Source organism: Stigmatopora argus, chromosome 17 (assembly GCF_051989625.1).
Source record: "Stigmatopora argus isolate UIUO_Sarg chromosome 17, RoL_Sarg_1.0, whole genome shotgun sequence".
Lineage (NCBI taxonomy): Eukaryota > Metazoa > Chordata > Actinopteri > Syngnathiformes > Syngnathidae > Stigmatopora > Stigmatopora argus.
The window spans coordinates 8,868,169-8,881,320 of NC_135403.1; the positions used below are offsets into that span (position 1 = coordinate 8,868,169).

Consider the following 13,152-nt stretch of genomic DNA (forward strand, 5'->3'; position numbering starts at 1 on the left):
TAAATAAATATACCAAAAAAGAATAAATAAATGAATAAATACATAAATAAAAAATGAATAAATACATTAATAAAAAAATAGTTTATTAGTTGCAGTAGCAAGACAGACACAAGACACACAAGACATTGTAGACCTAGGTAAAAATAATGCAGTATCAACGGCGTCAGTTAGCCATTTTGGATCATTAATTTTCTCCGGCCGGTTTCACGGCAGCGGACGTGAGGTGAGTGGTTTCCGTCACTAAAGTATTCTTACGTCGAAAAACGGTTTGATCCATAACAAACCTTATGAATCTGTCTACAACTCAGGCTTGATGTTGAATTAAAACAAAAGTTTTATTTTTTAGCATTCAGTGAATTTATTGTTACATTTGAACATTTATGGTAAAATAAAAAGTAGTACATTGGTTGAAAAATGTATTTTCCACAGCTATTTCAAACCCAGCGCTCCATTCACTATAAATAATGTTATATATATTTTTTTAAATAGTAGCTCTGATTCAAAATGGCCGACTAGTAACAATATCTGCTCCCTTTAGCTCACGGGGTTTGTCTAACATCTAGATGTATACATGGTTTTTAATATGACGAGTGTTTCTGGGTGTGCCAGAGTTTAAAGAAAAAAAGAAACAGACTTGACAGCTTCCGCCTTTCCGTTTACTGACAACATTGGGAAACGCGTCTCTCAGTAAGTAGCAAGCGCGTTTTAATTTCTAATTTGACAGCGAGCCTCATATCATGTACTAATTTGATTTAAGAAGTTTATGTGAGATTACTTTTCAACAAGACATTAAAATGATAACTAATTTGCAGGATCTGTAAATATATATTTCAGGCACAACTTCAAATCGATCACATCATACAAATATTTATTCTTAGAGAGAGGCAAAAAAGTATATATTACCTGCATACGTATTAATGATTCTGACACAAAAGTACAGAAAGGAGAATTGGACCATCCTTGTTTTAGAAGTGTTTATTTTTGTACTGCCTAATTGGTAAAGTTTTGCAACAGTAATTTTGCGCGGCATGAATTTATGATCATACTAAAGGTGATCTCAGGTGAAGATGCCAGTTGCTGTACTCATATTTTCGTGCCCCTCTTTTCCAGACACAATGGCTTCAAGTCCAACTCTATCCAAGGCCAACACAACCTTCTCCTTGGAGTTGCTGAAAAAACTGAGTGACAATGACAACACTGCAAACATCTTCTTCTCCCCCTTCAGCATCTCCTCAGCCCTGGCCATGGTGATGCTGGGATCGGGGGGCAACACAGCCACACAGATGTCAGAGGTATCGGAAGCCCACGTGCATGCATATAATCAATGTGAATCATCTTTGATTCATCAATTTCTTCTGCTTTGTCCTGTAGGCTCTTTTTGACTTTTGTTAAAATCACACCATGCAAGCAAATACTATACAGGTGTAAAAATATTGCTTAAAATTCAGACCTTATTCCTATATTTTAGGGTGTGTAACAGAAAAATATCTGTGGGTTTTCAAACAGTATTTGTTTGAATAGTGGGAATAAATTACTGCATTATTTGCGAGGATGGTCGTTGTTAATATAGCATTAGTGTACTGTAAATATATAAACAATTGTCTATTTTTATTTAATTTTTGCTGTCTAAAAGTCAGTCATTTCATTCACAATTGGCAGTTTGTCCACATCAGCATGGCCCTTCCCTTAAAGCTACAGACTTATGTAGGTGCATTTGGAATGTGGGTGAAACATTACACTGAAAAGACAAAGTGCAATTTTACAAAAGGATCAGTAAAGCCACACCCAAACAGTTCAGAGTTTCTTTGTGTACTCGCAGAGAGGGAAAAAAAGCCTTCATAACATTGGGTCTTTGAGCCGATGACCTCTCCAGTGTCCAAAACTGTCCAAAATAGTTCTACAGTTTTAAGGAGTATCTGGAAAATGACCCCAACCATTTAGAACAAGGGTGTCAGACTCGGGTTGGTTCGCGGGCCGCTTTAACGTCAACTTGATTTCACGTGGGCCGGACCATTTTAGATATCATATTTAGATTTTTTTTTAAATAAATGGATTAAAAGAACTGGATTAGAAGCCCTAAATATTCAGTTTTTTATAGATCTAAAACAATGTTTATTTTAGCTTTTTTTAAATATATGTCTAGATTTTATAAAATGATTTTTGAACTAAAAACACAGAAAAAATGGATTAAAAAAATACAAATATTGATTTAAAAGGGGGAAAATTAGGAAATTTAATATACCTCTATACTCTTCATTTTAATTTGATCCTGAAACAGAAAGTCAGCACTCATGATTTACTTTCCCGGGCCACACAAAATGATTCGGCGGGGCCAGATTTGGCCCCCGGGCCGCCACTTTGACACATGATTTAGAAGATTACTTTTACATACATTTTATTGTGCACGTTTATGCCACAGAAGGTTTTAGAATACATACTTGGTCATTTACAAGATGATTATCTTGGTGTCTGAAATATTTAGGGGATTTCTAATCTAAATATAAACAAGTTGCCCACAGGAATTTCCCACTTTACACTCATTTTTAATATGGACCGATTGCGATAACCTGCAAACAGTTGATGTCTAACTCACTAAAGAATACAACTTGCACCCCCAGGTTCTTCATTTCACTGAGCCAAAGTCAATGCCAATGCAAATGCAAATGCCAATGCAAATGCAGATGCAGCAACTGGTCCAGCCCAGTGTGCCAGCATGGCTGCAGAAGGTGGTAATGTTCATGGTCATGAGAATGTTGGACGCCGCATGTGGAGAATGTGACTAACAGCTGACATGGGTGGTGCTGGTTGAAGCAGGGCGAGTCTTAGGAGATTGGGAAATGGCTGTTCTAAGTTCACATCCGATGGTGTTGCATAATGTGGAGTAATGAGGCCCCATCTTTTTCTTTTCTGGTTCCTTCCTGCTCTGGCTGCTCCGAACTTCATTTTAAGGCATCAATATTGGGGGAATTTAACAATTCGCCATAACATGATAGGCTTTTATTTGGTGTGGGCTCAATCACCAATTAGTATATGTATTAACTGCTTAAGAATTTGATCCATTATTTGGTATTGACAGTCACGATAGAAAGATGAGCATTATTCATGCTAAATCAACTCTTTTTGGACAGCATTCTTCCACTCACAATAACACTGGCATGAAAACAGGAGTTGACAACATTTCATTAAAAATGGTCTAATAAAATAGCAATGGAACATTGTGAAAGGTCCACTTTAAATCTAAAAATCACCTCGGTTTTAGAGTGCAAACACATGCCTTGAACTAACGCAAACAAAACTGTGCACTGTTTATCAGGGCTTTAATAGTGAAAATAACAACTTGGTGGCGGGGGCATTGCATGTGTGCTTCTGTGTAAAGGTTTATTTCTATCTTTTGCGTTTGCAGGTCATTCTAGGTGCATAGTTAGGAAGTCATACGTTCATTTAGATTGCTGTCTAACCTATGCCACTGTTGGTCCACAGTCTCTGAAAACCAAGGGAGACGATGATGTTCACGCCAACTTTGCGAAACTCCTGGTCGAGTTGAACAAACCAGGCGTGCCATATTCCCTCAGCGTTGCCAACAGACTCTACGGGGAGCAGTCTTACCAGTTTGTTGAGGTCTGTGTTTCAACATGTTTCAATAATCAAATAAGATGCACTGATATAAATCAAAATGCCTTCTCTATGACATCTAATACAAGTGTCAAAAGTATTGCATTCAATCCAGATACTGGTGACCTCGAAAGAACTACACTAAGGCGCTATTCAAACCACCATGTTACTTTTTTAAATAAGTCATATGTTGAAGGGAATTTCAAAGCAATTTAAAACAGAATTACACTGTGTCTTACTGTATTGTTGATAGGTTTATTAATATGTATACTTTAATAAAAACAGAGAGACATCGTTGACATGTTCCAGCTACTAAACTTGCAAGTGAGAATCGTCCTGGCTCGTCCTCGCCTCTGGAATATTCTGAAGAAACGGCATCCTCCTCTGTCCATTTAGTCGCGCATAATCAAAACATCTAAGGTAATCTGATTCAAACAATTGCATAAGCTAACCGAATAACACCATTAAGGTCAAAAAACAACTGCCACAACAATTTCGTATCAGGTTGGAAACCAAGAACACCTGCATAAGAATTTGCACAAATAAGCATAATAATTCCATATATGGTAAAACCAGAGCGACAGTATTTTTAAACAATATGCGAGTATTTTCGGAAGTTGATTCGATTATCGCCATCTGCCGGAATCCAAGTCAAAGCAATTTAAGAGTCCTTCGTAGATCTTCATTGCGAACTAAGGTCAACAGTCCTCGGCCTGGAACATGGTGTCCTGTCCGAGTCAATAGTCCTGAAGACAATTAAATTTCCTCGAAGCCAGCTGCCTCAAGCTTCATAAGAATGATTTAATAATATGCACATATTCCATATGTGCCCCAATATGCACATATATAATAACATCCCAGAATAACCCCAACATTATTGTGTTTTCATGCATTCAGAATTTTCTAAAGGAAACAAAGAAGTACTACAGAGCAGAACTAGAGTCTGTGGACTTCATTAGGAACCATGAAGTTGCCAGGCTTAACATCAACACCTGGGTGGAGAAGGAGACGCAAGGTGGAGTTAACACTCGCACACATGAATAATGTTTTCTACACGTTGTTCCTTAGCCGACCCAAAAATTTGAGTTCATTTATCTTGTTTTAATTGAAGTTTTAGTATCTGAGTCGATAGTGTTTTTAATCGTGCATTTGTTGCTGATCAGGTAAAATTAAGGACGTATTGGCCCAGGGTGTGTTGGACAACATGACCAGGCTGGTGCTGGTCAATGCCATCTATTTCAAAGGCAACTGGAATAAGAAATTTAAGGAGACCTCAACACGTGATGCTAAGTTTAGGGTCAACAAGGTAATACTGCTTTGACTCAACCTGTAAGTACTGACTCACAAATAGCAGAACAATGGGAAATTTTTGCAGTAACCGTTGTGAACTGCAATGTTTGATTTTCCTTCCTGTTTTTCTGGTTATGACAGTTCCGCCCTTTTGGGAAATTCTAGTACTTTTTCCGCCTTATGCAGATTTGTTTTTTGAAGGAAGGCCCTTTTCTCACTTGAGTTGCAACTGTGGAAAATGTGTTGAGTTTAAACTTGTACATTTTAACATTGCTTAATTCTAGGCTCCTGACAAATGATTGACAGACGCTTTCAAGATGAGTTGTTTGAATTTTGTAATCTGTGCATGGTGTTATGACTTAATTCAATGATTGGTTCCAATATTATCTGTAAAAATGAACTTTAAAACGTTATTGTCTTCAGATTCTTTTGACCAAATATGGTGTAAGAATGGGCTTAAAAAATGGGTCCAGTTTTTGGTTCTAAATGGGCAACACTATATACAATATTTATTTTTTGTAACCTCATCTAGTATTGCTAAAGTGGAATATATATAATACAACATAATTATATAGCGAACTATTATTTTCTAATTGAATCTTGAAATTGGAGGGTATTGGGAAAATGATATTTTTCTTCATACAGCATGGAATGATAAACTATTGAGAGTGCAATACATTAGGGAAATACTGTACTTCATCTACAAGTACAATTTGAATAAATTCTGAGTCGTTCACAGTTGCTTTCTGAAGAACAAAGTGTTAATTACAAGATTTGTGGTTTTATTTTTGTGTGTGTGTTTTTTTGTTTGTTTTTAGAATGAAACCAAGCAAGTAAAAATGATGCAGATGAAAGCCAAATTCCCCCTCACCTTCATCCCAGAAGCCAACTGCCAGGTATTTAAAAGATGAACCGAAGTAACCACACAAAACATGTTTTTTTTCCCTCTAAATTTAAAAAGCCATTTTTCATCATTGGGATAAAACAAGACAAACAAATAGAAGAAAAAAAAACACTTCTGTTTGGCAGATCTTGGAAATGCCTTACAAAGGAAAGGACCTCAGCATGCTCATCTTTCTACCCAATGACATTGAGGACAGTTCAACTGGACTGGCCAAGGTCAAATTTATATAAATACACTATATGCTTGGCTTTGAAAGAGGCACATTTAAATCAAATTTCATATTCACCACAGATAGAGGAGAATCTGACCTACGACAACTTTGTGGAGTGGACCCGTCCTGATATGATGGATGAAATTGAGGTGCAGGTTGGCCTGCCTAAATTCAAGATGGAGGAGAACTATGACATGAAGAATGTTTTGGTTGCCATGGGGATGGAGGACGCCTTCGACATGTCAAAGAGTGATTTTTCTGGTAGGCCTTGTGCTTGGGCTATATCCCAAATGATACAAAAAACACAAAATGGTAGCTTATTTCAAAAAGAAAATAACTATAGCACTACATTAAAGAATAATAATAGATTTTTTGCTTGCCCATAAGTGGCTTATGGTCTTTTTCTAATACGGGAGGTTGTTTTGTTATAAATTGAATGTGATATATTACGCCTTTCTCTCTTTCCATTGTCAGGCATGTCTCCAGCTAACGACCTGGTATTGTCCAAAGTCATCCACAAGGCTTTCGTCGAGGTAAACGAGGAGGGAACCGAGGCTGCAGCAGCCACCGCCGCCGTCATGATGTTGCGTTGTTCACTGCCGACGCCCAGATTTATCGCCGACCATCCCTTCCTCTTCTTCATTCGGCATAACCCATCGATGAGTATCCTATTCGCTGGACGATATTGCTCGCCTGCGTGAATATTTTAGTGCTTGATTAGAGTGGTTACACTTATTACGCTACCTAGTGTGAACCAATTCAACAATACCAAAGCTATTGGGCCTTCTTTTTTAATCTCGGGCTAGTCCTGCTATGTGATTCCCTCATGCTTTTGGATTTTATCCCTCACTAGAAACGCCTTTATGCACATTCCTTCAACTCCACATCACCCTTTTCGGTTATTTCGATGCCTAACATTACTGTATTTTACTGTGTATACCTTGCACATATTTTACATTTAACTATACCGTAGTTATAGAAAAAACATTGTTGTCTAATCCTCATGACACTTGGATACCAAAGAAAAAAATGACTTAAATATACAATCCACACTTGTTTACAGTTGAAATGCCAATTGGAATAGAGATTACACATTGCATTGATAATGAATTAGTCAACAGCTCACCTCTTCTATACGTACTGTCTAAACATGATTGAATTTAATTAAATACTTAAATTAGTTTTAAAAACAGAAAGCCTCAACTGTTTATTTATATAATTGTTTGTGATGGAACAACTCACATATAAAAAAAGCATGAGGAACAATTTCCCAACTTTTATCCTTTGATTGATTTTCTAACTGGAATTACAGCCAGTATTTCACAGACAAATAGTCCATAAGGAATCTTATAGTATGCAAAGGGTGTAAACTGAAGTTATTGTCTTACATTGCATGTATTGATTTTGATTTCTGTGCAAAGTTGGAGTGTATGTGCTCATGTCCAATAAAAGTGCTCTAATGTGCTTTGGTATCTAAACAGACAGATTAAACCAGGGATTAATACAAATATTTCCAATCATAATCTAGTCCTTGGATTGGTAGAAGGCTCAACATTAGCAATTAATCATAAATATATGATCAGTAGAGGTTGCATAGTGCAAAATATTTTAAATATGATAGGAATATGAGGTGCTTTTTGTTTATTTGATAATTTAAAAAAGTTAATAAAAATTGGTTACACTAAATTCGAGGCAGATGGATTTCTCGTTCCTTAACTGTCCTGTATACGGACACTAAATTTTTTGACACTGCTTGCATTATGCATAGCTTGTTTTTTACTGGTCAATACATTTTATTTTACTGTTCACAATAAATAAAATGAAGTGAGTCTCCCTCCTAAACGTTTGGGGGCGCTGTTTACGAATGCAGTAAAACCACGGGCAAAGAATGTCTGACACTTCCGGTTTACTTCCGGTATTTATTGTTTTGAAGCATTTCCCCGTGTCGAACATGCAAACGCGACTGCCAGAATATTATAAAGTCGTGTTCAGCACGTAAAAAGGCAAATAAAATGTTCCAGCACAGTCAGACTTTCAGGCAATTGTACTGTAGCATTCGCTACCATATGCTAATGTCGTAGTACGTATCCGTTCCATAGTAAACATGGAGAAGCTATTAGTTAAAGTGACAGAAAAACGTGTTCTCTTCACGACTTCTTTCGTTATACGCCTCGCCTTGGTCATTTATGGGGAATTCCACGACAGGACGATGGTAGTGAAATACACTGATATTGACTATCACGTCTTTACAGATGCTGCGAGGTTCACTACGAAGGTAACTAGAAGTTTTATCATAGTTTTAGCTGCTAACATTATACATTAACATTATAACATTATGTGTTCGTAGATTTGTAATGTTGTCATCGCTGTATTATGTTAAAATGTGTTCACAGGGCGAGTCCCCGTACAACAGATCAACTTATCGATACACACCACTATTAGCCTGGCTGCTCACTCCCAACATTTATATCCACATGGTGTTTGGCAAGCTCGTTTTCATCCTATGTGACGTGTTGTCCGGACTATTGATTCACAAGATTCTATGCCTACGAGGTATTGGCTCTGAGGTGTGTTGATACTGTCTTTCAGAGGATAATGGAAACTCAATGATGTAACTTTTTCTCTAGTCATGTAAAACAAGATGGGACAGGGCATTTAGTTGTGCAATAGAATCTTTAAGGTCAAAGTGTTTAAAAAAACAGTCCACATGTTAATTATCTTGTACAATATAGTCATCTGATGATAGAGGTACAGGCATATTTCCCCCTATAACGTTGATTCATTTTCAACCTGTACAACCTTCTAGATCACATGTGTCAAAGTGGCAGCCCGGGGGCCAAATCTGGCCCGCCGCATCATTTTGTGTGGCCCGGGAAAGTAAATCATGAGTGCCGACTTTCTGTTTTAGGATCAAATTAAAATGAAGAGTATAGATGTATATTAAGTTTCCTGATTTTCCCCCTTTTAAATCAATAATTGTAATTTTGTAATCAAATTTTTTCTGTTTTTAGTTCAAAAATCCTTTTGTTAAATCTAAAAATATATTTAAAAAAAGCTAAAATAAACATTGTTTTAGATCTATAAAAAATGAATATTCAGGGCTTTTAATCCAGTTCTTTTAATCAATTTATAAAAATATATATCTAAATATTATATCTAAAATGGTCCGGCCCACATGAAATAGAGTTGACGTTAATGCGGCTCGCGAACCAACCCGAGTCTGATACCCCTGTTCTAGATGTATACCCTAAAAGGTGCTACTGCATTCTATGTGTAATATTGTTGGTTTTATGATCAGACAGCAGTACGGGTTTGTTCGATGTGGCTCCTTAACCCCATCCCGATGGGAGTATCCAGCCGAGGGAATGCTGAATCAATTCTGGCTGCTTTGGTACTCGGAACTCTCCTTTGTTTAGAGAGTAAGTGGATGGAGAGATAGACTAACTCAAAATCTGAATTAATAGTCTCTTCCTTTTTTCCTCATAGGCCGACACATGACATGGGCAGCATTGCTCTATGGCTTGTCTGTTCATATGAAGATCTACCCCATCACATATGCTCTTCCCATTGTCCTGACACTCCGTACAACACATTTTAGAAAAGATGAAGAGCAAAAAAAATGGAGGAGTTTCATTAACTTCTTAGGAAGTTTCTTCAACAGGAAGATATTCCATTTTGCAAGTGTGGCCGGAGTGCTGTTTTTGACTCTCACAGCACTTTTCTATTACATGTAAGGGCAATGATCGAACGGACGCCATCTTGTAGTCACGAGTTAGATTCCACGTGTCTTGGATGTCAATGTCCTTGCAATATTTTTATTTTTTGTTGTTGTTGTTGTTGTTGTTGCTCTTTTTCCATTTGCTATGGTATGCCTTTATAAATGATGGACTTTGTTTTCTAGGTATGGTTGGACATTCCTTCATGAGACTTACTTGTATCATTTAACCAGAAGAGATATTCGCCATAACTTCTCACCATACTTCTACATGCTCTACCTAACTGCAGGTAACTGTGGGCCTCCCATTACGTACCTTGAAATCCTGATTTAAAATGAAACACACACTAAAATGTTAGGAAGGTTCAAATTTGGGTGAAACTGAAAGAACTAAAAATCACTAATAATGTTTACAGTTCTTCTTTCAACTTCTTGAATATACAGTTGAACAGTTTCAGTACTTGAATGTTTCAGTACTTTTTGCACAACTTACTGTTCTCAGGACATATGTGCTGAATAGCAAAAATCACAATCTTTGCCCTTTTGGCAGAGGAAATTACTCCTCATTTTGTTTTAAAGACAGCAGGTGGAGCCAGTGGCTCGGACTGGCGGCATTTCTACCACAGTTGATCCTCTTGTTAGTCACATCATGGGCTTTTCACCATGACCTGGCTTTTTGCTGTTTTCTACACACTGCCATCTTTGTCACTTTCAACAAAGTCTGCACTTCACAGGTACAGGAGTCAGACTCAAAACAGTATTTGTCATTTTTATCTCTGGGGAGAAGGCCTCAATGGTCTACTCTATGAGCAAAATTACAAATACTGGGAAATTCTATTTGCAAACACACTTTTCTTTGAAAGAAAAATCCATTTTATAGTATTTCCTATGGTACCTGAGTTTACTTCCGCTGGTCATCCCTCATTTGAGTCTTTCGGCGAAAAAAGGAGTGGGACTGCTGATCCTCTGGTTTGCTGGACAGGTGAATATCTTTTTTATCTTGTTTTTAAATTATTATTAAACACCATTTCCTTGAATATTCCCATGTAGAGTTTTTCTACCCAATATTAGGGAATATTAAGGAATTGATTATGTTTAATAGAGCACAAAATGGACAATATATCTGCAAATTTTGTTAATCTGGGAACAAATGTTCAATTATAATATTTTTTCAACATGTATACATTGTATAGCATATACTGTCAGTAACTAAAATGCATTTTCTCTCCCTCAGGGTATATGGCTGGTGCCGGCTTACTTCCTGGAGTTTAAGGGTTACAACGTCTTTCTGTTCATCTGGCTTGGTGGGCTGCTTTTTTTGATAGTTAACTGCTTCATTTTGATTCAGCTTATAGTACATTACAAACCAAAACTTACTAGAAAAACAGTCAAGATGATGTAGCGCTCAAGTCAGATGAATGTGCACCTTTAATTGAATCAGCACTTCAATATGAAGACTATTCTTAATAGTACGTATATATAGTAAATATAAATAGTATGACTGTGGTTCCAGCTAAGATAAGCAACAATTCACATTCTTTAAGTTTAGTATTATAATAATGATATTAATAATAATGAAGAATGTAATGTTGACTCAATGTCTTATAATGTGTTGTCCAATATAGATAGTTAAGGCAAATCTTATACTGTCTTGGAACCTGGTATATTCAGTCCGCTTATTGCATTGTAATGGTAACATTTTTGTTTATTTGTATATTGAATGTTTTTTTGATATTGAATAAACTGAAAAAATAAGTGTGGGATTACTGTATTTAATATTTGCATCACTAACCTTGTTAATGCTGCTCTGTTGAAATTTAAACACCAGAAATGTTAAAAGGTAATGTATTTGAGATTTCTGCATATTACTGCTTTGTCCAATAGGGGGTAGCCTATGTTTGCATATTGCCTGTCTGTACTGACAAAAACTTAATGATGAGTAATTACATACTTACTGATTGAAATGGCTCCTTATCTCGTTTTACAAAAATCAGTGTTGTTTTTTTTTAAATGTGATCAAAGCTACACTAATAGGCAACAAATACCATATAAGAACTGTTTTAAAAGATGTTTCACATTATGTTGGTCTTTAGCAGGGTATTAATTGAAATACTTTTTGGCAAATTCATTATGAATGTACTAGGTTCAAAAATAATATTCAGGTTGTTCAACACAATTAGCAAAGTATTCATATTTATCTATTGATGTCTAATATTTTTGTTGTTGTGTATTTATCTAATTGAGAAAATCAATATATTAGAACCACCCATAAGAATCAAACTGTTGTTCAAAACTAACTGTTGAATTCCAAATGCATAATAAGATTTTTTATAGTACTGTATTGTGTTGTGTGTTTTATGCAGGTCTTGTATTGCAAAATGTGTTCATATTTTCTTCCATGTTTTTTGGGGCCTTTACAAAATCCCTGCCTGTTAACCTTTATTAAAATACAGTGGCTTGCAAGTTTTAATTTGACTAAAAACGTAAATGGAGATGCAAAATTGACTTAATTGCAATATTTAAAACAACAAATACATCTCGAGTACTCCTTTAAAAGGCCCTAAAACATTTTTTGTACTATTTCAATTTGATTTGTCCAATGTATTTGTTTGTATATGTATATACAATATATATGTATATGTATATACATGTACATATATATATATGTATATATAATATAGTATAGTATATATACGTGCTCTAATTAGTAGTTACATCCCGACAAATCAGCTATTGCACCTGACATGTACTGTTAAGTAAAGCTCAATATTTGCAGCCCTTTTAATGTTTGATAGTAATATTAAAATAAAAATATTAGTTTAACAAAATGTCATTAATTATAGGATTTGTTTTTTGATACATAATGTTTTTCAGGTTTCTGAATATGTACTAAACCTCTGCATCAGATACAGTCATATGTATTATATTACTCATTTATCTCATTAACATTTACAATGAACAGATAAATTGACCATATCAAATTTTACAATACATAAACATTTATATTCCATGTTTTTCATGAAAACATAACCTGGATTCGCCGATATGTAGTTTAAACAAAACTGGGCCTGTAACATTAATAGAATTGTACTATACTGGTAATTAACAGTACTTGTAGTTCAAATTATGTGTCACAGTTTAAAAGAACATGAGTTAGTAAATGTCAATTTTTTTGGGGGTTGGTGGATAGTCACCCATATGTTTAGTATGCCCTGTGTATATCTACATGTTATTATGCATGCATATGCGTACATGTCTGTGAAATACCCTCAAGGATTCTGCTCACTGTCATTAGGGAGATTGGGGGATGTTGTTGGGTCTGTGTAGATATGTATTGCTACATCTGCCTCTATGTGCGTATGTGTGTATTTGAGAAAAAGACACGGGGAAAAAAACAGGGAATGGGTGTGACCAATTTGG

The 13,152-nt window shown here is 35.9% G+C and overlaps 2 protein-coding genes across 3 annotated transcripts; both read left to right on the forward strand.

The window, feature by feature from the left end:
• Positions 1-564: 564 nt before the first annotated feature.
• Positions 565-7,481, forward strand: LOC144091452 (leukocyte elastase inhibitor-like). Of its 2 annotated transcripts, XM_077623765.1 has the most exons (10): positions 565-687; positions 1,111-1,292; positions 2,619-2,726; positions 3,481-3,618; positions 4,510-4,627; positions 4,776-4,918; positions 5,721-5,798; positions 5,932-6,021; positions 6,098-6,278; positions 6,492-7,481. In XM_077623765.1, the coding sequence occupies exons 2-10, from the start codon at positions 1,116-1,118 to the stop codon at positions 6,716-6,718; spliced, it is 1,260 nt and encodes a 419-aa protein (XP_077479891.1). In that variant the 5' UTR covers positions 565-687; positions 1,111-1,115; the 3' UTR covers positions 6,719-7,481. The 2 variants fall into 2 exon arrangements, with proteins under 2 accessions (XP_077479891.1, XP_077479892.1); XM_077623766.1 differs by lacking the exon at positions 2,619-2,726.
• Positions 7,482-7,912: 431 nt separating this feature from the next.
• pigm (phosphatidylinositol glycan anchor biosynthesis, class M) lies at positions 7,913-11,487 on the forward strand. The gene is made up of 8 exons (XM_077623767.1): positions 7,913-8,292; positions 8,411-8,584; positions 9,316-9,436; positions 9,504-9,747; positions 9,919-10,022; positions 10,312-10,466; positions 10,613-10,714; positions 10,967-11,487. The coding sequence occupies exons 1-8, from the start codon at positions 8,122-8,124 to the stop codon at positions 11,132-11,134; spliced, it is 1,239 nt and encodes a 412-aa protein (XP_077479893.1). The 5' UTR covers positions 7,913-8,121; the 3' UTR covers positions 11,135-11,487.
• The last annotated feature ends 1,665 nt before the right edge of the window (positions 11,488-13,152 follow it).